At 50.4% G+C, this 25,760-nt stretch overlaps 6 protein-coding genes across 6 annotated transcripts; 1 reads left to right on the top strand and 5 right to left on the bottom strand.

Moving 5' to 3' along the window:
- Window positions 1–8,386: 8,386 nt before the first annotated feature.
- On the bottom strand, window positions 8,387–9,199 carry N0V96_009734 (uncharacterized protein; the record flags this gene model as incomplete). Its single annotated transcript, XM_065758732.1, has 1 exon — window positions 8,387–9,199. The coding sequence occupies one exon, from the start codon at window positions 9,197–9,199 to the stop codon at window positions 8,387–8,389; it is 813 nt and encodes a 270-aa protein (XP_065612797.1).
- A 1,179-nt stretch (window positions 9,200–10,378) lies between these two features.
- On the bottom strand, window positions 10,379–11,443 carry N0V96_009735 (uncharacterized protein; the record flags this gene model as incomplete). Its single annotated transcript, XM_053190405.2, has 2 exons — window positions 10,379–11,300; window positions 11,355–11,443. The coding sequence occupies 2 exons, from the start codon at window positions 11,441–11,443 to the stop codon at window positions 10,379–10,381; spliced, it is 1,011 nt and encodes a 336-aa protein (XP_053052335.2).
- Window positions 11,444–17,581: 6,138 nt separating this feature from the next.
- N0V96_009736 (uncharacterized protein) lies at window positions 17,582–18,737 on the top strand (the record flags this gene model as incomplete). The annotated part of the gene is made up of 4 exons (XM_053190406.2): window positions 17,582–17,688; window positions 17,752–17,905; window positions 17,964–18,359; window positions 18,420–18,737. 4 exons carry the CDS (start codon window positions 17,582–17,584, stop codon window positions 18,735–18,737), a joined length of 975 nt encoding a protein of 324 aa, XP_053052336.2.
- A 277-nt stretch (window positions 18,738–19,014) lies between these two features.
- N0V96_009737 (uncharacterized protein) lies at window positions 19,015–21,005 on the bottom strand (the record flags this gene model as incomplete). Its single annotated transcript, XM_053190407.1, has 2 exons — window positions 19,015–20,347; window positions 20,419–21,005. The coding sequence occupies 2 exons, from the start codon at window positions 21,003–21,005 to the stop codon at window positions 19,015–19,017; spliced, it is 1,920 nt and encodes a 639-aa protein (XP_053052337.1).
- Window positions 21,006–21,908: 903 nt separating this feature from the next.
- On the bottom strand, window positions 21,909–22,685 carry N0V96_009738 (uncharacterized protein; the record flags this gene model as incomplete). The annotated part of the gene is made up of 1 exon (XM_053190408.1): window positions 21,909–22,685. One exon carries the CDS (start codon window positions 22,683–22,685, stop codon window positions 21,909–21,911), a length of 777 nt encoding a protein of 258 aa, XP_053052338.1.
- Window positions 22,686–23,300: 615 nt separating this feature from the next.
- On the bottom strand, window positions 23,301–25,222 carry N0V96_009739 (uncharacterized protein; the record flags this gene model as incomplete). Its single annotated transcript, XM_065758733.1, has 4 exons — window positions 23,301–23,592; window positions 23,809–24,105; window positions 24,162–24,948; window positions 25,060–25,222. 4 exons carry the CDS (start codon window positions 25,220–25,222, stop codon window positions 23,301–23,303), a joined length of 1,539 nt encoding a protein of 512 aa, XP_065612798.1.
- Between the last annotated feature and the right edge of the window lie 538 nt (window positions 25,223–25,760).

Here is a 25,760-nt window from a genome sequence, read left to right on the forward strand (position 1 = left end):
TCAAAGTCTCTGCTGATAGTAAGTTGACTGACTGACTCAGTTTGGACGACCCATGCCCAAGTCTCAGCCAGTGGAGGAACCTATTTCAAACATGGCATTAGATACTGCATTCCAAGATATCTCAACCCTGCGGGTCGATGGGTTTACGCAAAATGAAGGCACATCGGTGATGTCTGTACCTCTATGTGATTAGGGCCAGATGAAGTAGAACCCACTCAACGACCACTGTCAAGTAGTCTACCCACAGAGTTTTCCTACGCGATTCGTAATCCGCGGAAGGAAGGACGAATAATGTCGACGACTAGTCAGTTAGCCGACGTGGAATGCTTGACTAGAGCTCGCAGACAGATGCGATGTCCTTTGCAACGGCAGCAAGGAGGCGATCCGTAGAGCAGTAGGCCGCAGAGCAGAGGGTCCGGGCGATGAGACTCGACGTCTCTTAGACAAAGGGAAGCGTGAGATGAAGAGTCGATGAAGGGCAAAGAGGAAAAGGGCGATGGGGCCTCGCTCGGTGTGTAGTCGTCTAGGACAAAGTGAGGACGGCCAAGATGAAAGGGACTTTGGCGTTGGTAGGCAGGCAGGCAGCGTACTAAGGTAGGTAGGCAGGTGCGGCGGTGGTAGCGAGAAGTCCTGTCGTAGGTGGAGTTGTGTAGGTGGCAAGTCAACGACGTCTGCCTATTAGGATCTCTTGTAGTTCGTACGGATACCTGCTCGGTCCCGGTTAGGATAAGTTGCCAGGCAGAAATAGAGTGAAAATGAATCAGATCAAGATCCCAGATGCAGAGATGCGGGACCCCTCGTCTATCGGTATGGTGGTGATCGAAAATAGAATGGGGAGATGTCAAGGGCGCCAGTACTTGCCACTTGGAGAGGTGAAGTTGTTCGGACCGGGGGGTGTGGGAAGGTGCGGAGTTTGGGTGTGTGGGAGGTGAAAAAAGATGAAAGAAATGGGGGGCGCGAGGTCGGTAAGAGGGCGGTAGAAGGATGGCAAACAACAAAGCGTAAGAAGGAAGATGCAAACAGCGAGTGATTGTGAGGGTGAGTGTGAAGATGACCAACGACGACCGGTGATGGATGAGCCCGGATGATGAATCAGGGACGAATATGTTGGGTAAAACGGGTAAAGGTAGAGGTAGGGAAAAGGAAAAAAGGTACCTTAAGGTGAGGTAAGGTAAGGTAAGGTGAGGTAAAGTATGGGAAGGTATGGAAGGGCAAGGAGTGGAAAGAAAGGAAAGAGGGAAATTAGTCCATTGTTTCGGGAAAGAGCAAATGCTGTTGGTCCTGCCAATGAATGGCATTACTACTACATAATAACCGCCAGCTAAGATAGAATGGCAGGCGCGCCTCTGCCGCCCGTTACTTCCTCTCGAGTCTTCCCATGCCATCATAGACAAGGTGAGGAAGGACCAACCAGACCGGGGAGTAAAGGTAAGGTAGGTAAGGGAGGGACCGTAAGGTAAAGTGAGGTAAAGAAAGAGCCTACCATACCTTACTGGGTAGATACCCGGTAAGGCAAAGTAAAGCAATGGGAAACGCTCAATGCCAAGTACGTACCTGATTTGCTTGCTATTCTACTGATATCTGAGGTATCGGCAATCGGTCAGAGCCCGTACAAAGTGAACATAAGAAGAAGAAAAAAACAGATCCTACTATCCGTACAAGAAGAGAAGTGTCCAATTATCCCTACGAATGGATACTCAGAGGGGGGAAGGGGGGGAACGGGTGTACGGTGTCTAAGTACGAGTGTGTAGCAAGACAAGTGGAATGAGGATGGGCCGAGAAGAATGATGAATACTTTTAAGAGGGAAAAAAGCAAGACCAGGGCATACAGTGTGTAAGTATCCGTATCCGTAGGCAAAGTGCTCATTTGGTGGCTACTTGTACCAGACCAAGCTAGACTAGAGACAGCTGGGGTACGTCTGACTGGGCTAGAGTGTGCATGAGTGGTGAGATAATCTGAGAGAGTGTGTGTGAGGTGTGTTGTGTGTCGAGCACATGCAAGCTGTTCCTGGGGGAGGGGCTTTTTTTTTTTTTTTTTGGGGGGTTATCAGCGCCTACTTTACGCCGTACGGATACCTCTTACGGATACAGGAAATTGATTTATTGCCTTTCTCTCTTTTTTTTTCCCCCCTGTGGCTCCTCCGCTTGCCTTTACGGAAAGAGAGACATTGCTCTCTCGGACCCGGCTGGGATTGGACGACCTTACCTTACGGCCAAGCGTCTGGAGGAATCGGTACGTATCTGCTAAGTACTTAGCCCTTTTCACCTCACCTTTGAGTAAGGTACCTTAGGTGGGTAGGTTTGCTGACACAAGGTACTGGGGTACGTATACTTCTCCATGGCTGACCACGTATCTTAAGTCCGCGCATCTCTCTCACTTGGGCTCTCATTCTCACTCTCACTTTAGGTACTTCGTACCTTGTCATTGGTCTCACTCTCACTCACCCTCCGCCTGTCTATCTCTCAAACACTATTCTCTTCTCGCACTCTGATTACCTGAATCTCACGCAATGGAGCCATCCGCCGCTGCCCACCACTCATCGGAAAACCTATTCAGAAATGGACGTAGCGTTCCGAAGGGTGGGTACCCCCGTCAAAGAAGCTCCAGAGGTACATGCTTCACAGGCTCCCGCTCACTCATTAACGTACGAAGTATGGACGGTAAGGCGTGCCAATCCATCCCTCCTCAACCGCGTATCCGTTATAATACCTTACCATACGAAGTACGGAGCCCTCGTACGCCCATACCTAGCCTTAGCTACAGTGTTCCTATTACACTCGTGGCACGGTAGGCTGAATCCGTACCTAAGCTCCCCTTCAGCTCGGCGCCACGCCCACTCATTCCCAACCAAGCCTGCTTCTCCAAGAAATCCACACATTCATTCACTGATGATTCAACTTCCAATGAGTCCCAACTCATACCAGACCATCCCATCTCAAAAGTATTTGACCGTGGTCGTAGCCTTCGACTGGTAGTGTATTGGACGTATCCTACTAGCCGAACATGTCCTCGCCATTGGGTATCTCGTCGCATTAGGGACCTCCTCAGCGAGGGCCCCCCCAAAACACGCCAATTCGCCGCTCTCAAACGCCGTCGGGCTCATACTTCCATGTTCCACCCCCGACTCCCGAGTCCTTGATGATTATCTCCGGCCCCGTTCATTTTTCTCGCTCTCGTGAAGACAAGGCAGAAAAACTTTCAAGACACAAAAGATTGCCATTGATCCATCATCCCCGTGGCTCTACGAAGTACCTAGTCTCCCAGTCTCCCCCTTCTCATACTCATACACCAAGGGACCCACCGCCATCACCACACCATTGATCCCTTAAAGAGGGGGGAAAGCGAACCTGCTACTCGCCTCTCACTGCTCACTCGCTACAAGACTCATGGGTTCCATGGGCTCCAAGCAGGCGGGAGCAATCCGCACGGCATCTGATTTGCGCCAAATCCCCGTATCACCCTGCGCCCCGCGCCCCCGGCAGGCCATGGCCGCCATGCTCCCATGATTATGTAGCTGGTGTATTACGGATACTCCGCTGTCCGTACTTTACCAGCTTACCATTGACCATCACTGTCACCATTGACTATTCGTACCCTTGCCTTGCGGCTTGCCATGATACAATATGCCATGCCGCTATGAATGACCACCCCAGTCGCTCACTCGCACTGCTCAGTGCTTGCCTCCTCCTTATCTCATCTCACCTCACTTCACCTCATCTCATCACACGAGTGTGACAACGTACATCACCGCTGCCCTTAACCTAACCGGTCTTACGAGGAAGCCGAAGCCTCGGATCGATGCGCAAGTACCTCACTTATCTTCTTCCGACTCTTCTCAAACACCTTGGACTAAGAGATTGCATGGCAAAAGTCTGGGCATGACTCTCCCACCGGTCTGACAGAACATAATTCAGACTCAATCAGACTCTGACTGGCCAGTACTCCGTATCTCTGCGTACTCTACAGCCTAACTGGACCCGTGACTTGGCACCACTCGCAAGGCAGGGCACGGGTATATTGCGCCGTCATACAGTTCATAATAGCGTCTTTCATTGGTTCACCATTGAGCACTTTTGGTAATTTTCGCCCGGCGTCCCACGCGACTCATCACGGACCCCCTGCCAAACTATTACTTTTCTGGCGCATTTGCACTTCCACCAGGACATTGGATCAGCCTGTAAAGTCCGGGAGACGTTAGGTCGATCGGCATCGTGATCAGGGCCGTCGAACATTGGCTTGCTTGCACCTTGTTTCCCGCCCGCTTACAGCTTACCTTATTCCTCTGGGTCGTTCCCGAGATCCGCGTACCCTACTACAGAGCACACGTTTTCACCCTCGGCTTGTCTCTCACCTAGCCTCTAGGTACCTATATCACCATTGACCATGGTACGAAGTATTCGTACTGCACACGCACTGGGCGGTGGCACACATCCGACACCCGCCATCCACTCCCTCATCCATGTCGCAGTTCAGTTGAGAGTTGCGGATTCAAAATTCTTAGATGATGCCGCTATTCCAAGACGGACCATGATTCCGCGTAGCCCAACTCAAAACATGCCTTTTTATGATTTATCCCACTCGAAACCGCTCTCTCGCCGTGTCCGCGGCCCGCGTGGGATCTTGTCCGTGGATCCCATTACAACTTGAACCCCCCCCTTTCCCGAAAATGTATGCACGCACCATGACCACAAACCATGTGCTGCCGACTGCCGTACAGATCTATACCACGGAATCGTCGCCGTGCTTTTCCTTTCTACTGCTATCTTATCACAGTAGAGCGTAATTTGACTTTTGGGCTTTCTCTCTCCCCGTACGTACCGTCCGATAATTATTATGACTTCTTGCCCCTCCCGTTCGCCGTCGATGCTGAGCCGAACACACATACAACATGGGCAAAATCAACTGATACTCGTTGACCCCTTCTTGGCGTCGCACTGAACGCGCACTCACCTCACATCACAGGCGCACTGGCGGCGCAAACGCCCAACCAACCAAACTAGCACACAATGCTTGCAATGCTTCTTGACGTTCTTACCGAATGAAGAAAGTATTTCCACAGTCCACCACCACTCAAAACCAATCTTCTGTGCACGCAGGCATCCTGTCAAACTGTCCAACTATCCATCATACGCCCGTAGTCCCGTTTGCTTGTTTTGTAAATTGTTAGCCCCTCTCAAACAGTAATTTGCTTGCGGTGCCCCATTCCCCGTCCTAATGATTACTTGCTGGTCCCTAAACTCCATACCCCGTTCCGCACAGTCATAAACTCTCTGTTGGCAGGTCATCACTTTAGCCTTTCCTTGCTCCTCAGCGCCGCCTCACGATACCGATACCTCCGTGCCTGGCTCGGTGTTCGCATCAAAACTCTGTGCAGCCCAGTGCAACTTCGTCCAGCTGAACCATATTGGTTCCTCGTTATCCGTCCTCTTGTCTATTTCTGTGACTCAATCCCAATCTGGTGCAACTCTAATATCTACTGCGGACGGTCAGTCCGATATACCCTTACGAGCCCGCCATTACTCATGCAACTAGGCGATAGAGCGTGCGCGCTGCGCAGTGTCTCTATTCAATGCAGCCAACGAGCGTTCGGTATTCGGAATCCGTATGGCCGTGGATGTCCTGTCAGACATCAAACTACAACAATCTGTGGCTATGGCTTGGATTTGCGTTCCTGAGACCTGTGTGAGCCGTGCATACCGAGATACGTGTATGCGTTGGGTGTAGCCGTACATTCCCCCTAATAGTCCAGCTGGTATGCAGAGCTTGACTCAAATGACGCCATTCATACCATGGATTACACATCCATAGTCAATCATGAAAGGAAACACGGAGGCAGAAAGCTACCAAAGGTGGAGGAATGAAAGCCCGGACTGCCCGGCCTCCTGAAGTCCATCGGCCGCATGGAGGGACAACCCATAGTAGCCGAGACTTCGTAATGTCGTACAAATCCGAGAATCCCATCCCCTTCAATATCGGCATCCCACAATATGGGGCCCAATCAGGGATCTTTTTTTGCGAAAGCGAACAACTCTGTAACTTTGAAGGGACCCGTGCCTCTACCTTACAAGCTTGGGGCGAACCAGTCCCCTCTAGGCTCTAGCATTTCTCTAACACCCTGCCCAACGCAAGGTCACACACGCGCACACACACATAGCCGAACAGCGGAATTCGGTATCCGTAACCCATATTGTTCTTATGCCACACTGTAACACTAACAACCTTCTTCTAGAAAGGGCCATTCGGTGACAGGTAATCCGTAGACTGATTACCTAGGGTGCCCTTTTTATTGTCAACGCCAGGCCAATCGCTTCTTCAACTCTTACCACATCTCAGCATCTTCACCTATCCGTACGAACACATAAAAGTCAGTGTATCAACTGCAGGGCCAAGTTTTACAAGCACTATACCCCTTTCCGCCCAATCCCCGTCCGCCACGCATGTAATCAGTAGTGGGAAGGGTGCCCGCCACACTTTCGCATTCATAGCAGCTCATGTGCCTGATTCTTACCGCCAGACGGCAAGGCAATAGGCTATACGGGAATAGAAGCTATTCCTAGCTTGGGACGGAAGGATGCTCTGATTTGCCATCTGCTTCTCAGCCTGCATTGCGCCATCGACCACCTACAGCCGCACTATCGGCCTGTCAAGTTGCGCATCATGCAAGTCTGAGTCAGTGAGAGCGTATGCTTGGCTCATTCTACGCCTCTTGTGCAACGTGAAAGATCGTTGATGACTATCTAGATGTTTGAGACGGCTTGTCTGGGTACCAGATTGAGACTATCGTATCAGTACGGATACTTGGACCTAGTTTGATATCATAGACGTAGCGTTGTGTTGGAACACCCGGCCTACACCATAGCTTCTCAGTTATGCTGATGATTCTTCCCATCATCAAATTGATGAAACGGCAGTCGTGAGGTGCAACCTCGCGAATCCCATCATAGACTTCACCTATCAGTCCATATCATCACCGAACGCTTCTTGGATCGGCCATGGCATGGCGGAGCACTCCGATCATAGACGGGGTTCCAAAGTCCCAAACTTGAATCCCTGTCTCACTAGGCGTAGATCACTAATCTCCATCAAATTCGCCCTGTCCAACCGAGGGGCGGGTAATGCCAAGTTCTCATTAAGAGGGGCGGGCGAGTAAAGGATCACCTTCCTCAGTAATCACTAATAGCTGACATGACACAGACGCTGATCACTAACAAAACAAAAATGCGAACTCTACGCATAGTAGAGTGCATTTACAGAAATTCGTATAGTATGGTAGGGTTTACGAAAACTCGGACCGATACCGAAAAATCGCTGTGATGGGACGTGTGTAGAAAGCTTCACTACGTTTTGCATTCCTGCGAGGTTGTATGTTTCCTTGCTGTTTCCGCCTGAAGTCCCCGGAAAGAGGTGGCCCAAACGCAATCTGGCCGATAGAAGGGGAAGGAAAAAAAAAAAAAAAGAGCTCGCTATCGGTTCTACGCCGCTGCTAAACGGAAACACTGTACAGTCATTAGCGGTCAGGCGGTGTATTCTTATTTTGCCATTTTGGGGCATTGTTTCCCGTGCGGAAACTTGCCTGATTCGTGTAGTTGAGACCACTACCCAAACTCTGCTCCCTGGATAGCTCCGGGGAATGCAAACTGTCAAAAGGTGGGTGGGAGTAGTGTCTGTCTGCATACCGAACAGGGTGGGTGCCCCTTATTAAGAAATCCCACAGCAGCCGTGTCAGTGTCCCTTGCCGAGCCACGAGGTTCTCGCCAGTCATCCCATGTTGCGTGCAGCGTTTACAAGTACCGAGGGTTCGTAGGAGAGGGGGGAGTTGCCTGTTGTGCTGGGTGAGGTTTAAAGTTATTCTGGACATTGCCCCGACGCTCTACTCCGCAACAAGATTCACATACGGATAGAGTCGAGAAGCTCTTGACTTGGGCTAAGAGGGGGCTCGGGTCTTATTTACTAAGATTGTCCGCGGGCAGTGTGGACCCCGACTACCTCAGGTGTCACGTAAGTATTTCCCGGCGCCGAAGACCCAGCTGTCTCTCGCGTCAATGTGTGCACACTTTCGGAATACCGGATTATCTATCATGACCCAAGGTAAGGAGTGGTGCCCAACGGAGAAACCGAGGCTTAATTGCAGCATGGATTATCGCGAGAAAACTACCGCATTTTTAACCATTATAAGTCAATTCTCCGTGGCTATGTTTCAGAATCTAGTTCCAAAGCATGATGAAATGCCAGACTATATGCATCTGTCAAAAACTGACGCCCACACCACGCAGACAAAGTCGACATAGTTGTGTCCAATCCTTAACAACCTCATCTTCCTATGCAGAATTTTGATGAACAAGCTTTCAAGACAAGGTAGAAAAGAGAGGCAGGCAACCGATGCATTTACTTTCTCTGACATGTAATTCGGGTGCCTCCAACTTGGCCTCCAGAGAAGACTTCATCAACGGCATCATAGAATGCGGTGAGGTCAGCATCTATCGATGGATCTTTCTTGTAGGCTTCAGCACGCTCATGCACAAAGTCGGTCCAGACTGTTGACATATCAACCCAGTCAGTGACCTCAAACCCAGCCTTCTCGAGCTCTGCAATATAATGCTCTTTATCGGGCAAGTCCAGACAGGAAACCGAGCTTCTCAAGACTTCGAGAGTCTTGGCGTCCAGAGATGTCCGGGCAAAGAAGTCTTCAATGTACATCTTGCCTCTTGGCTTGAGGACACTGTGTGCTTTCTTGAACAGGACTTCTCGCTCTGGAATATGCAGGATGCACAGGAATGAGACGATGTGGTCAAACGGCGCACCCATTTTAGCTGGGTCAAGTTCGAGGAAGTTGCCGTTAATGGAGGTCGCATTTGTTCCAGCACCCGATTTTTCGTTAATCGTCTGAGCAATATCGTGAATCTCCTTTTGCAGCTCAATACCAGCTGTCGTAGCATCGAAGTGTCGGTAGAAGTATCTGCCCGTGCCGCCGAATCCGGATCCGATATCGAGCACCCGCTCCCCGGCTTGCAGGCCCAAAGACTTGGCAGCTGTTTCGATCGCACTATCGCCCAGGTAGTGCATGCAGTCAAACGACTTTGTGTCGTCTGCCTCCCATTCCTTCTTCTCCTCTAATTTGTCAAGCGTGCGGTGAACCCGGTTGAGCTTGTAGAGGTTCATGTCTGGTACATCGGAGGCAGTATTGCGAATTGACGGCATGGTGAATGAGGGCCCGGTAGTTCATTCGGAGTTCTCGGTCTCGGTTCTAGTCGGCTGATTGTAGACAAGAGGCCGAGTCAGAAAGTCTCTTTAGGTCCCCGGCAGTACGAGCTCGGAGCCAATGCTAAACAAAAGAGTACAACTCACTGGCCTTTTGTACTGGTCCGCACGAGTAGGTAGCTGGCTCCCTTGAATGGCGCCGTTGGGATACAAAAGTTTTGTTGGTGGTAGCGCCAATTTACCCCTCGCCTTCACCGTCGACGTCACACATTCGTCTTGCGGAACATTACAGGTCGCACGTTCCGCCAGGGATTATAGTTCCGTTCCGCGATAAAAATGATAGTGCGGCTGTGCCGAGAGATTACTATCCTATGGATGGTGAGACAGGCCAGAGACCTTGTAAGAGGTAGCTGACGTACCTCGGTGAGACATTGTCTATCAAGCAGCATGATGCCGCAATTGGTTACATGTCCATGTAGCTGCATAAGTGGGCGTTATCTCAGGGTCTGCCTCGATAGAGTCGAGGTTCCAGAGATAAAGATTGTACGATAGAATGAGGGGGATGCATCGGATGCGCAAGGTTTTTGTAACTTCTCCGACTTCAAGAGTGGGGGAACCGACATAAGGGCCGCAGATTGAACAAGTCTATTCTTGTTGTAGATTTGGTCCGGGCTCGACGCTCAACGCCATTGATTTTCAACTTTTGTGAAGTAATGGACGTAGAACCCTGGTTGCTTACCTACAACTGTTAGACCCCGACTTTTCTGAAAACAACGACGATTGGAGACCTACAGTAGACACGAACATAGCCTTGAAGCAAATAATGAGATGGGTCGGGAGGTCAAAGACTCTAGATCTCTACATTGGTTCACACTCAATTACAGTAGGAGACAGCCTCATATATACAGAAGCAAGTGTCTTGATGAGTTGCTGTCTGTATCTCACCAAATTCCACTATTTTCGAGCATCATTCTTCCCTAAATTCCAAGGAAAAGAATACCTGGACTGAAATATTCTTTTTGTACTACCTAAGCACACTAGAGAGTCCTTTCAATTCAAACCTTTCAGTAGATTGAGCCCAAACTTGGGCCCCTTGTTCTTATTCGGGTAGTCTCGCTTGCTTGCAAATCCCGACCTCAAAATACAACTTTGCCTTGAATTGTTCCATACTCAGTCGCATCAATTATTATTATTGCCCCTCCCGCGGCTCCTGCGAATGGCATCTGCATTACTCTGATGCACTTCCTCGTATTGCGCGAAGTATATCAAGTCCCCGCCTTTGACATCTGCATCAACAACCTGAGACAAAGGTTTGTTCCAAGCTGCTGGCTCCGGCACATCCTCTGTCATCGCAGCAATGTACCGAAGCGTTGCGTTGATGAAAGTTGAGTTGTAGCCACCTGTGGCAATTCTGTTTGGCTCTCCATGTGCAGGCAGGATCTTTGAGATGGGGAAAGTTGCCATTCGTTGAAGCTCTTTCTGATGCATCGGCAAGCTCTTGGCATCGGCGATGAAGGTCGCCGTATCCTCCACAGTATCACCGGCGAAGATCAGTTGCTTCGAAGGGATGTAAAGGATAGTTCCATCAGGAGTATGAACTTGGAAGTTGTGCAATTCAACAGAGAGGTTGCCCACCTTCATATCCTTCTTCCCAGTGTAGAGTTCCGTAGGGGGCACAGCAACAATGGCTGGGCTATCCGCAGCAAGATCTTGCGTATTCCTCTTCACTGTCCGGGCCGTGATTTCGTGTCCGACAATCGTAGCTCCTCCTTTGGAGAAAACTTCAGTGCCAGCAATGTGATCATTGTGAAAGTGACTGATCACCACCGACATCTTGGTCACACCTTGGCTCTGAACATGACGCATCACGGCACCTGCATGGTCTGGAGTAATGTGAGAGTCATATATGATGGCCTCGTTGCCGTCGATGATGGAATATGTCGATACTCCCAGCGTGAACGCGCCATCGTCAAGCCAATTGGGCTGATCGGAAGCGAATCGTTCTCCAGTACGCCCATCATAATAGGCGAATATGCCGGGATAGGGGTTCAGAATGCGGAGACTCTGCAATGGATCTCCTCCTCTGGCTCTACCAACGATGCTTGATATCTGTCAGGTGAATGAATTTATGCGAGACTTGCTCCAACATGCTTACCCTGAAGGCGGAAAGGAAACGAGAGAGTCTCGTCGGGAAAGCCCGCAGGCGCTGGCAAGGCCAGAGAAGCTAAGAAGCAAAGCCTTCATCGAATCAGCAATTAGTCCGAACCATGCGAAGTAGACGCGGGGAATTTGTGAAATCTTACGGGTAGCATGTCAGCTCTATGTTGGATTTTGCAAATTGTTGGAGGATATTGTAGCAGGTAGTACGAGGACCTTTGTCGACAGCCTCAAGGGACGTAGTGACTACCTATTGAACGTCGTTGTGAAGTCACGCCAAGATTTCATTTCCTGAATGTCTTCAAGTGATTACGACGTCTTTAATTGCTAACTATATATGCCATGAAACGACATGAAACGCTGATGAACGTTCCCAAACCATGTTTCGTCTGAATTCGTCGATTATTTCAGAAACGGACAGCCGGGGGCTTGAGCTTAATTATGCAACTTTTCTGTAAAGCCTGGGATTTGATAGGTCGCAAGCTCTCGGCCAAAAAGATAAACTCTGGTTGTTTCGTATTGTGCTCTTTTAGTTAGTTAGCCTTTTCGTCTTTCGCGACAGTGTTCACGATCCCGAGCCTTGTATTCGATAGTAGAGTGAGCCGCATAGAGGAGGAAAAAAACAAGCCAAGGAAGGTCCAGTCACGGTATGGCTCGACCCACGGGGATTTGAAGATACTCAGGTAAGTACTCAAGCCATATTAGGAAGAAGAAGGGCAGGCATACAGATTCCAAGGGAAAATTGAGCCCGGAAGTCACTCAGAAAGCTAAGTTGTCACTGTAGGTCTTCTCTAACGACATCACTATTATGAAGAAGTTGCGAGGCTTCTGAATGATATTGAGACCTAAATGCTATCCACGAAAACTCTGATTCCTATTCCGAACATCCAATGAATGGTCGCGCTCCTAGGTTGTCAAATTTCTGCACCCTACTTCATTCAAATCTGTTGTCGTTGGAAATCCTTTCATCCATGCCATGTGCACCATTAAATGGCAAAGGAGAAATGTCACACATGCATGGCTGGGGAGTTCTGCAAGGCGAAGCCTTTCCAACGTGAAGCATGCCCTCATGTCTAAAAGCAATGAACAAGCTCATCATGATGAAGAAGCCTATTGAAAAGCCGATGAGAGTGATCCATAGAACACACCACAGCCAAGTCGGAATGAATATTCCTTTGTGCCGAGAAGTGGAGGAAGCTTGCTCGGAATCGTTGTCAGAAGAAGTTGTCCTTATTGCACTATCAGATTCCTGCATTGGAGTCGACTGTTGAGGAGGAGTAAGGCCGGCTAAACTCAACCGGAATTCTGGTACATCGAGCGAATCCAAATGTTCGTGGAATCTAGTGCGACGACCAACCTCTGGTTCTTCAACTGTACTATTAGTCGTACCATCTGCTTGGCTTCCTTGGCCATGCTCTAAAACAGATGCGGCATCGTCTAAATCAGTTTGCAAATCTTCCGGGAGTTCCATTGCCCCAACGGCATCTTTAAATTTCCGGCCGTCGTTCTGATATCCGATTGTGACGTTTTCTTCGTGGAGGCGATAATCAGAGAGGTCCGTATCTATAGTCTCTGTGACTTCAGCATTTGCATCTCCAGCACGAAGTTGAGTGCTCACCGGACTTGGTATCAAGGCTCCTAAGTCTTTGAATGTCTCCTGGAGTCTGGTACGTCTCTGAGCGAGCTCGCCTTCCGTCATTGGCTCTGATTCATCCGAATCAATTTCGTAACTGCCGCCCACACAGCTGCAACTATCCCAAGAGTTCCGTGGCTGCTTGCCATTATGTTGTAAAGCCCATTGGAGATAGTCGTGAGTCCCTGCGTCACCGGAGTGTTGAACTCTGTCTCGTGAATGATTATGTTGTTCCTTGATGTCAGGCAGATATTCGGGTAGGGGATGCTTGGATACCTCTCTTTTCGCCGATTCTAGAGACATTGTTGGACTTTGATACTCTCTGACCAGGATCGGCTTCCTTGCTTCCCCCAACCCCAAAGCGGCAGCAATATCAAGCCTCAGGATTGGCCTGGAACGAGTAGGCTCCTGGATAGATCCTTCGGCGCTTAAAGATGGCATCGCTGCTCTAGGAGGCTATGGGTGATGGCTTCAGAAAGCAATCAAGTGGAAATACTTCAGTGGGAGTTTGGATTGTTGGTAATTGGTGCCACCTTGCCCTTTGTATTTCTGTGAGTCAAAGTGATTAAGGACGCCTGCAGTCGTCCGGAACCACAAGCAATTTAAATATAAGACCTAAAGTAGGCATTGAACAAAAAGGGTTTGAAGTCTTCACGCAGAAAGGATTGGAAGTTTCTTTGATGTTCTTTGCTGCCTGTACAGACCACGGTGAATTCGATACCAATGTTTGTATCCAGATTGGCTTTAAGCTAACCTCTGCTATTCACTGTATCGCCGCTGCTTTCTTTTTCGGTCTGTTCGATTTCATTGGGGGTTTCCATACTTGGAGAATGAATATCACATTCGAACAATATGCGGATCAAACTCAAGATGAAGGGCATTTCTCGACAAACTGTTGTCGTGATAGTCTGACATCTCTGGTATTTCCACTTAGTCTTGAACGGCTTAACCACCTTCTTTGCCCCGCTTCGAACATGTGACCCAACTGCATCGCTTCTTTCCCGGGGGGGGTTTGAATATGTATTTCGGACTTACCAAGATGATACTTATGACTAGAAGATCTTCCTGGTTACGTAAAACAGCGCCTTCAGGCCGTCACGAGCACCCTCGTTGAGCCCGCGGACTTGTCCAAACCGTCGGCGCCAGAAAAAGCTCCGAGTTCCCACCAATGACAATGAGTGTTAGTAATAGCTTGCTGACAGTGGACTGCGGCCATGAGATCGAGCTGCGCTCTGGAAACTGGATTCCGGAAATTCACATCAACGCCGAGCTGCTCTTGAAATTTATCGGACCTTCCTGTCACTTGGGCGCACGCTTCAGAGATTTTGCAACGGTCAAGAAACCACACGGCAACAACAATGTCCTCAGATATGCGAACTTATCCCCTCGGGCGACCAGAGGGTCATCGGCCACCGGTTCCACGATGGCAACTTACCCTCTGCAAAGATGTACAGAAAGTATTCACAGCCTACATCGGTATACAAGTTCATCGCGGCGCTTCTGATAGTTCAACAGTAGTCAAACAGGCAGTCCAGGCGGTTGAATCATGGCTCAGCATAGACACGGAAGATAGGCCACTTTCAACCGAGAGATTCAACCATTTAGATGGGGATGACGCCCCGAACACATGTGTCTGGGTCTGTTATTGGGATGATCCTGAGAAAGGAGAAGCAAGCCTGCAGAAACTTGACATCGCGTCTGTTTACGCCAAACTCGCACCAAAACACCGAATGCTCGTTGGTTTATGGAGGGAGAGTTTCACGACACCTATCTCACGACTTGAAACAAATTATTCTGGACTCGACTATCTACCTGGTCTGGCCAGGCTACCGAAGACTGGTACAAAAGAGCATCAGCTGTCAGCATACTGGGGAGCGGCAAGAGATCGAATTCCGGCATCTGCTCATGACCTTTTTGAAGAGGATGAAGATGCGAAGACGGCAAAACCAGAGAATATCCCGGTCGGACTGGGCCAGCACTTAACTGGAACAAACTACGACAATATTGTTCATATCCGGTCAGGTCAATTTTGGGAAAACTGTTGTCTTGAAGAGGCACAGTCATATGAGACGGAGCTGGAACCCACCTTGAAGGCGGGCTTGAGATACTTGTGGCAAAATCGTGAAAAAGGTGGCGCTATGGGATTGCGATTCTTGGGCAACAGAGACGCCGATGGCCATACCAAGAAGGAGACCTGCGGTGCTGGGTTCTTCACGAACCTGAGTTCATTGGAAGAGTGGTCCAAAAAGCATCGTTCTCATTTGGCTATATACATCGGAGCCATTAAACACGCGAAGACGTGGGGAGAGTCAAGGAAGTTTCGGACCTGGCACGAGGTCTCGGTACTCAAGAGGGGAGAGGCAACGTTTGAGTACCTGAACTGCTCGCCTGTCACTGGCGTTATGAGATTTATCTCTTTGCCCAGGATTCAAGAGCTCAAGTAGGACCGTTGTGGTTTTTCATTGATTAACTCTTAAAGTCGAGTGTCAGTATGTGTGAGTGAGTATTTCCAGGTCGACGGCTCATCTACATGAAAAACAACTCGAGTGACAATGGTGATTATATGAGAATGGCTCATTGGACTGTTGTCGTCAATAGTCAGGTAATGTGGACTCTTCTGAGTGTCTCTGCCGCATTTACCGCTCTCGCAGATTTTCGACCTTCATAACTGGGCGAATAGCGAGCCTATGTCGGATCGATTCGCCAGAGCCTGGTGTTAGTTTCGGAAACCGAGACAGGGAGATAGTACAGCTCTCGGCCTAAGCACAGTCTCGAAGATCGCCGCAACTTGTCAGACTTGAAGATAAAAAGACGGACATCAGCCATTTGCCAAGGGGCCAAGAATACCGAAGGCTTTTATTAACCGAAAGACCCGTCAAAAGGGTATCCCACATGTGTGGAAATAGAGGGTTAGCATCTTGGCATGCCTCCCACTTGACGAGAAAGTCCACGGCTACTTATTTAATAGCGTTTGGCTCAATGCGCCCACCGGACGCCAGTGGGCCTGACGCGCAGTCCGATCGGCATTCCCTGAACAGGGGTGATTTCGTATTCGAGGATTGTCAAACAATCACAGTCGGGCATTTTCTTGGGCTCTTATTTTCAGCACTGGAAAGAATGCAGTAGAAAAGCAAAGTCAACATAGTTCAAGTCTGCAAATTGTAGTTGTGTTCAGGCGGTGGAGTGCCTGACAGGGGCCTTCCCTAAGTTGAGGAAAACTTGCTCAGTCTCTGGACAGCCCCAATCGATTGAATGAGCGCATACTAATGAGTGCATGCAGCGACCGGAAATCAGTAAGCGACCTGAACCACCATGCTCATCTTAGACTGGGAGAATACATGTTCAAAAAATAGCTAGCAGATGGGCATGTCAGGTTTGAGTCTAGGCCTATCTCGCTAGGTCCACGTTTCGACTGGCCCTTCAAGGCTTCAACCCTTCTCGACCCAGCCACTGAAGTTCCTACTCAGCCTGATGATGCGCCTCTTCATATCGACAAGGACGCGTCGTCTAAATGTAACATGGTCGATGCAGTCAAAGCGCGCCCACGACTGCAAGTGATTTTTGTCTGATCCGGAGAGATGGGACGATCCGGCTGCGTTCAGCAAACCAACTTTGTGCCAAGACCTGGCGATGCTACTACGAAGCTTGTCTTTCTTCACATCCCCCTCAAATGGCAATCAACTACCAGTTGGTCCAGGAGTTGTCTTGAATCTGCTTTTGATTGGTGCAATTTTCTTACAGTTGCTTGTTGAGGCTCGGCTGCATGTCAAAGCGACCACCGCCTTGGTAAGACGAAGCACAGCTAGCTGTCGTGTCTTTCACCCAACGTAAGTGTGGAGGCGATTCAAATGCATGTCACCACAAAAGTTGATCTGATAACTCACCCATGCTTGTTTACTGCGTCAGACTGACGCGGCGAGTGGGTAGCTACGCCCTCGCAACTGCCGTGCATGAGAGACAGGGTATCTACTGGATACATCTTCCCCCAAGCTGAGTATGTGTCTAGGAGGGAGCTCGTGGGAGCCTCCCTGTGGAATTAATCCCACGATGTGACTGCCGCCGCGCCGCTCAACCCGAGACAACGTAATCGCCTTCGCCAGAGTTCACAGCACGGTGCCACGATCAAGGATTGCGCACCGCTCATTCAAAAGTAAGGGAGGCCGTTACGAATATCTGTGGGGAGCTCAGTTCTATTCTGGTTCTTAGTCAGGGGCAGCTTTAAGCATCAATGGCACATCCCACATGGCTGTTGTGGTGGTCACTCCGCAAAATAGGAGAAACAGGACGGGAAGTGGGTAAAATGTACGGTTCGTCCGAACAAAGCAGGGGTGACGCGGTCTGCCAAGTGAGGCGCATTGGCCGATTGCGCAGTGCACACTCACATCCCCATGTCTAACATCGCGGCTCTGCTTGAGAAGATGGAGAAAAGAGTTGGTGATATTCATGAGTGAAAAGAAAAAGGTTATAAATCGAGGTGGCTGCCGCGATGATGGATCGTTTTTCTCATCGCCACTCAGCATCTCAGCCTAAATCCGAGGATCGCACTCCAGTCTTTACTTTCCGATTTCTTCACTCTTTAAACAGCAGCCACAATGACTGTCACTCTTCGCTCGTTAGTCTCGCTCCTCGCGACCACAGGATTGGCAGCCGCCGCTTCTTGGAACACCACTTGCACAAGCAAGTCCCAGAGAAAAGCATGGTATGAACATGATTATTTTTTAAGAATTTAACCAAGGGTTATCAAGCTAAAGCCAAGAAACAGGAACAACATGACCGATCCCGAGAAGAAGGCTTACATCGATGCCGAGCTCTGCCTCCAGTCTACCGCAGCTAAGACCTCCATCGAAGGCGCCATCAACCGCTGGGATGAGCTTGACTGGGCACACATCACTCAATCCAACATCATTCACAACACTGTATGCACAATGAAGTTCAATGTAACAGCAAAAAGCTTGGCTAATACTTAATCTTTAGGGATCTTTCCTTCCTTGGCACCGCTACTTCATGCGTGTCCACGAGTACCTCCTCCAATCCGAGTGCGGCTACGAAGGTGGCCAGCCGTACTGGAACGAGGTCTTAGACATGGACTCACTCAACAGCTCGGTTGTCTTTGACCCCGACACTGGCTTCGGTGGTGATAGCGACGGTGGATGTGTCACCGATGGCCCCTTTGTCAACCTGACTCTCCACATTAACTCCACCTCCAACTATGCTGAAGATTGCTTGACCCGCTCGTTCAACTCAAACGGCTTCCAGACCGGACAGCAGCAGTACATTGATGAGTGCTTTGCTTCTGAGAACTACACGGCGGCTTTCGAATGCTACCAAGTTAACCCTCATACCGCGGGCCACTCTGCAGTTGGTGGAACCGTTAGTCATCCCCCTTCGCCCGAAGTATTAAACGTGATCACAGCTGACTCTTTTTTTCAGATGCTCGATGTCGTTGGCAGCCCTGGCGAGCCGCTCTTCTTCCTGCACCACACCAACCTGGACCGTCTCTGGTGGGAGTGGCAGCAGGTCAACAGCTCCCGCTTGACGGACATGGGAGGCCGTAACATCCCTCTCACCAGCTATCTTACCCAGAACGGCATGGAGTACCCCAGTGCTGCTCTGACGGACTACTTTGGCGATGGTGGCAATGAAACCACCCTGAACCACAACCTGTGGATGGTCGATATCATGCCCAACGCAACTATCAGAGAGGTTATGGATATTGGAGGTGACCTCATCTGCGCCGAGTACGTTTAAACTTGTAAAAGTACTACTTGTCTACGCTTGGAATGGATGGCCATGGAAAGGATTGCATGGAGTTTTCACCTGTACAAAATAGAGCATAGTAACATAAGCGTTTTCATCTTTTTCTAAGACCGTTCAAAATGGAAGACGTGACGTCTCTAGCTATTAGCATTATCATTATAGTCGTAAAGAGCGTATAAGTGAGTACACCAAACCTGGCGATCAGATATCTCCCCCATACCAAAGTCCGTCACAACTTCATCGCTCAGAATGCACCTCAGATGCGAACTCAGATATCATCGTACTTGGATAGCCTCAGAAGTCCACCGTCACCGTCGTCCAGCTGCACCCTCACAGACTTAGCCTCTTTTTGCTGCTCCTTCAAGCCACCAAGGTCCTCCAGTCTCTCCCTGGCATTTCCATCTAGACCGTGAACCAAGGTTGCGAGCACACTGCTCTTCCATAGACTAGCCTTTTGGCGGTATGTCTGATAGATTGCGGCGACCAAGAAAAGAGTAGTTAACAAGACAGTGAGGAGCGGAACAGCCAGGAAACTCCACTCAACATGAACGTAGCTCTCAACTGTGTGCGCTATGCCAGTAACATTGGTACCATTGAAACTTCTGAAACTGACGGTGACACTGGTTGCGAGATCGTTCATGAGCATGTCAATCCCTGTTGGGTACTCGTAGTAGTTCCAGTAAAAGGCCTGGACAATGTCGGTATCAAAGAATGTCTCGCCGCTGGAGATACCGACGGTTAGATTGACAATAACATTGTCTGGAGTCGTAATGGTCTTGTTGATGACCTCTTCATTACGCGAGGCCGACCCATTCCGGAACAGGTCCGAGAACCACGACCGTACGCCCATCATGACTTTCATGTCAATCGGATAGGACTCATTGCCCCTCTGGCCCGAGATATAGATGGGCTCAAGGGTGTCTTGAGTTGCCGTAGCGACGGAATCGTTGGTGCTGGTATGGATAATGGTCTCTTTCAGCTCGCCGTTGACAATTTCGGAGTCCAGAGTTTGAACACAGGCTTGAAGGGTGCACTGCCGAGCCCAGGGTGCAAGGGCACCAGCGACGCCCCCTTGTTTCTCAGTGCCCATGAATACAAGCTTCATGATGGTCGAGTAAGACATATCTCCGAGGCCTTGAGGAAAGATTGGTGTCATGCTGAACACGTCGGCATGTGTCTTGAGTCGAGCACCTACTGGGACTGACCAGCCGCACTCTGTCATGTCGCCTTCAGGAATCGATCCGCCCTCACATGATCGCGTCATGAACTCAGACATGTCAACACAGGTATTGCAGACACCGAGAGTCTCAAAAGGCTCCCAAGTGCAATTACCCGTCTGGCAGTTGACAGGGAGGCTCAGCCACGGCTTACCGTTCTCAGCAAAGAGACCATTGTACACAGCAGCCTTGAAAGGAAGAATCGGAATGAATCCTTCAGATGCAGTCTGACTGCTCAGAGCGATCAAGTATTCCTCGGCTCGGAGATTGATGGCTCCTTCTGTGGAGTTGGTCGTGCGTGCGTGAAACGTAGCAATTTGTTGGGCGAAGGGGCTGAATGCTAGGGTCAAGATGGCAACAAACGCGCCAAAAGAACCAAGAAGGCTATACGGGACGTCAGGTCAGCTCTATGTGTTTAGGAGGGCCGAAGCCATTGACGACCATGTCCTACTTACCCTCCCCTAAGCTTAATGAGCATCATGAGAGCTCCCCAGGTTCCTCGACTGGCATCATCGAACACCTCCATATCCGACAATGGTTCACGGCGCATCTTGAAATGGATCCATTTCAACTGAGAAATGCCACTAGAAAGGACAAGGGCCATAGTCGCAGTTGCAATGGTAGCCAACAAGGCGATAACGGCGTTGATGGTGATTTGAAAGTGCCATGATGCTAGCGGCTTCCCGTCGTATGCTGCGAGAACACCAATGATGGCGGCTGAGGCAAGGATGGTTACACAAAGACTGACAATCTCAAATGTCCAAGAGCCAGATGGCGAGAACGTTTCGGACTTGATGTGTGATTTCTCGGAGATCCTGCTCCAGCGTGAGGGAACAGAGCGTCTAGATTCTCCGTTGCTGCTCAAGGCAGGCTCGCTGGGAGGGACATCATCGACGGAAACAAACGTTGACTGGTACGCCTTGTACGATCCCAGGCTTTGTCTCTTGTCGGATCCAGGGATGAAGGGGCTCGTCGGTTGCTCGACATAAATCGTGTCAGCCGAGCTTGTGCTTACATTGTGCGAGTGTTGTCTGTGCGACATGTTTGCCGTTTGCAGGGTCCCGATCGAGGTCGCAGCTGTCAGAAAGGTTCAGTGCATGAGACAAAGGAACATGGAAACAAAAGCAAACATACGGAAAGTTGCATGGTGGCTTGGGACCGGGGAGCCTCAAGTACTTGGAAACACGCCGAGAAAGCTTGACAGATTCTTGAAGCCTGGGCATTGCAGGGTGACTGCTACATGAGTTGGAAGCCTGCAGTGCTTACATGCACATGTGTGGTCCAACTGCGATGCCGCATATCACATACAATACATGGGAACTTTGGGAAGAGTGGGACGAATGCCGTTGTATTTTTCAAGGTTTTTGAATGCTAACGTGAGCCGACATGCTCCATCATTGGCTGAGATCGATGGTGGAGGGTGCGAGATACCGAACAAGGAAGCGATCTGGGCCTTTGGGGGCTGAACCAACTCGTCCAACCCTTGCACGGAGATGTTGGTGGTTGGGGAAATGTCTCTCTCGAGGAGCAGTATGTTGTCACTTTAGTCCCTCGCCCGCATCAAGGCTGACCACCCGAAGCCTCTCCCGGAGGGCCAGATCCGTCCCGGACTGCGCCCTTTGCAGATCTATGGCTTATTTTTGGTTGCTGTGCTGTACCGCGAGGGGTAGCAATGTGGATGGGAACCAAACTGTGCCGCCTGCACGATGGGGCCAGTCCAAGGCAGACGTGAACGCACAGCAAGCTTTGATAAGGTGCTGTTGGTGCAGCCTGCATGCGCTGTCGCTACTCAGCCCCCCATCCTCGCAGAGTGAAGAATTGAAGTGTTCATAGGGCTGCTAATCGGGCAGGTCGTAATGCCCGTCGCTTTCAGCTGCCGCTCTTCGTAACATCATTGGCGCGTCTCTCTGTGAATTGTATTTGCGACTGAGGTCGTCTACCGCGCTTATGCTAAAATCGCAATCGCTGCGACTACACCGGCAATGAGAGCAAAATGAGACGAGGGCAAGTTCGAGTTGAGCGATGCGGCTCCGGAAGATCCTGTTGCGCGAGCATATCCCAGCTCGCTGTAAACGCTAGTAGCTTGATCGTTGCTGACGGTAGCCGAGCAGGGTTGCGAATCGTGAGTGACGGAAGCGGTGACGGCACAGACGCTGGTGGCCTCGGAGTTGTATGTCGTCGTGGAAACGTAGCTCATGCTGCCAATAGCGCTCGGGCAAGTGGTGAAAGACGGCTCCTTACCGCTGGTCTCGACGGTGAAGTCAAAGCTACCGTTGGCGATGCGCGGGTTCAGGTTGAACTCGCTGTAGTCGGGTTGCTCGGTGAACTCGCATTGGGCGCCCATGCCAAAGACCCAGGCGAATGTATAGTCGCCTGCAGCGAGGTGACCGGTCTTGCCAACTTCGAGGTGCGGGCCGTTGCCAAAGGTGCTGTCGTTTCCAATGGAAGCGCCCAAGATGCCGTGGGCGGCGGTACGCATGTACGAGTTCTTGTTTCTCGAGTAGATATCCCAGACGAAGTTGTAGCCGTACTTGTACGCGACATCGGGGTTCTGGACGTTGAGGAGGACGGGGTAGCCGTTGGTGGTCTCGGCATACTTGCCATCGCCACGAGGGAAGACAAGATCGAGCTCAATGGCATCGGCGGGCAACTCGGCTCTGGCAAGCTGGGAGCACGAGGCCAGAAGAGTGGCACCAAGCCACAAGAGGCGCTGAGAGAACATGGTTGCTAGTAAATGAGTGTGGTTGTAAATGAGTGTAACGTTGAAGTATTCGCGATCGACGGATCAACAACTGTCAACTGAGGCTGTACCAGACGTTTTTGCCCCAAAAAGAATGCTGATCTGGAGAAGACCGTGGAGAGCGGAGATTTTAAAAGAAAATTGTGGACGCGCCCTGGAAGACTGAATGATAACAATGTCAACATTGTCACGGACTCGAGCAAAGAACTCTGACAAGCAAGAGTCCCAGTCAGGATCACTCTAATCTCCGATTATGATCCCGGCCCACTGCGTTATTTTGCTTTATCCTAAACGTCGCTAATCATCGTCTCTGCATTAGTCCCATGTCATTTCGGCCGGGTTTCGACAGTGAGCCAACCGAAATGCGTAAAGGCGACTCTAAGGGGACCAGGCCACCCAATGGCTGCACGGAGCATCATGTGCTCATTAACGGTTTGTGTGCCTCATTTAAGCTTCTTAACGGTAGCCCTATGGCTTCCAGGTTTTTCGCGAACGGTTCACACCCTTTACAAAGTAAGGATAACGTGGTCTGTCTTTCATTGCTGTAGCCTATGGTATCCGTAGAGATTACATCCTAGGTATCCACCTCTCGCCCCTTCATGCTTCGTCCTGAAGTTTCTTCTCCTCTCGGCCCCCAGAGCTGACCTCACAAACATAAGAGTTGAACTTGCGAGCCGGCACGCGATTGCTAAACATTTCTTGAATCTCGGCGTAGTTACGACCCTTCATCTCGGGGAAGTAGAGATAAAGCCATGCGCACATGGGCAACGACAGGCCGAAGAAGATGAAGCAAATCTTACCGCCCAAGTTGGCCTGGTCTGTATTCAGCAGGTAGGGCATCACCTGCAATACTAAGCAGGACGCCGCGGTCGAGCACATGATGTTGATGCTGTAAGTTTTTTGTCGCAATTGCACACTGTTCGTCATTTCGTCAGCAAGGCATGCCCCTGTTCTTCTTATCCCCTGAGTCAGGGTTGAAGGCCCACAAGCCGGTGTTCCTGAGCAACACCACGTGCTAATACCTACCAAGACCACTTGGGCTGGACTGATTGCTTGCAGAATCCAAAGTCCAAGAGCATAACTTGGGATTTTATCGTAAACATACCTGGCAGTTTCTCCTCCGACAGAGTACGCAACCGCACCCAAAGTTGCTTGATACAAGTATCCCCAAATGACCATGCAAGCGACCGTTGCCGTGAGTGAGGCTTGGTTGCCGATGGTGCTGATACCGCCAATGAGAAGCAAAAGTGCTGTCATGGTGAATACGCCGCCAACGATCAACGGGCGTCTTCCATATCGATCCACAAGTGGCCAAGAAGTCATGTTGCCGACAAACTGAATTGCGTAGGCTGCCTGGCCGATTGCAAGCGGATTGTTAATTCCAGCCAATCGGAAATAGTATCTGCGAGTTGTCAGTGACCGTCGACATGGAATTGTAGAGAAAAGAGGCTGCCTTACGTGAGGTAGCCCGAAACAAAGTTCACACCAATGGCTTGCTGAGAGAGATAGACCATGACAATAATTGCTGTGCGCCTGCCGTTGACTCCCTTAAAACAGTCAACCCAGCGAGCTGACTCCTGTTCCTTTTTGGATTCTTGCTCTTTGGCAATGGCAACAGTGGCGACCGCCAACGCGGCATCCACGTCGAAGTTGGGTCCGTTGAACCTTTTGTATGATTTGGCGGCTTCTTCACGACGACCCTTGATGAGAAGCCAGCTAGGGGACTCGGGCAAGAATACCAAACCGCAAAGGAGCAGTCCAGGAGGAATGAGTTGCGTAATCAACGGGATTCGCCAAGAAAGGTCATTGTGATAGTGATCGCTTGCCAGTACCGTCGCCGAGTTGAGCCACTGGCCAACAGTGATCATTGTGTTGACAAGAACCAGGCAAACACCACGCATCTTCACTGGTGCGAGCTCGGCAACAAAGACGGGCCCCAGCGAGTGGCCCAGACCGAATCCAAAAGTTGCAACGACCTTGCCGCCGAAAAGCATCATGATGGTTGAAGCAAAGTATTGAAGGATCGTGCCACCGCAGCAAATCAAGCAAGCGAGGCCAATGGTCTTTTTCCGGCCAAAGATATCGCTAATGAAGCCTGTTGCAAATGCCGAAACGAAGATTCCGATCGTGCCCGCAGCATTGAGGATCTGTTGGTCCCTAGCGGCGACCTGCCATTTTCCGTTGATCTCGTGGCCGAAACGTTGAGCGAAAGGGGTTACGGCGAGGAGCTTTCCGATGGTCGAGACTTCGTAACCAAAGTTGATGGGCAAAAAGGTAGATCATCAAGCCTATTACCGGCACACACATTATTAGCGAAACATTCTATATAGGGATCAGCAGGTATAGATGAACTGACAGAAGGCCAAAACGCGCTTGTTCTCCCACAGATCGCGGAAAGTAAGCTTCTCGTTGGCTTGCGTTGTTGGCAGCGCAGCTGTTGCGGCCACCTTCGCATCTTCAAGCTGGTCCGCTCTCTGCTTGTCATCATGCTGGACCGTCGGCTCGTTCTTGGCGTCCATTGTGGTTGACAGTCCGAGGTTGCGCAGGGCTGGGTTGGCTTCGGAACGCGTGATGATGTCCCCCTGCGAGCTTGAGGTTGCTTCGAGTCGTACTCATCTCGGAGGGTGTTGGGACCTTCACGCGTCTTATACTCCAAGCATGCTGAATTGAAAAAGCACACAAAGGCTGCAATGCAGGCTTCCCCATGGGCACTCGCCGAGGGTACTTGAGAGCTCCCCAGTTCTCCGCACTTTCCACGTGGATGCAACATCTCTTGGTAGCCTGAAGATGCTAAAGACTGCCTCCTTTGGCAAGACCGAGACGCGGAGGGCATGACTCGGAAGACTTATTGACCGGGGGTGGGACTACACTTCCGGGGTAGCGCTGGAGACTGGAGTGCATTTTGCGGAGGTCACACTGGAGACCGAGACTAAGAGTCTGAGAGATCGAGTGACCGCAGGTATTTCGAGAGGCCCAGATTGGCTACCAAGCCTGATCAGTGGGCCACTGGGCATTCTATGATCTGGCGCTCTTCACAATCATTGTCTTTAACGACCA

Source organism: Colletotrichum fioriniae (genome assembly GCF_027942845.1).
Source record: "Colletotrichum fioriniae strain IMI 355084 chromosome Unknown scaffold_12, whole genome shotgun sequence".
NCBI classification, from domain to species: Eukaryota; Fungi; Ascomycota; class Sordariomycetes; order Glomerellales; family Glomerellaceae; genus Colletotrichum; species Colletotrichum fioriniae.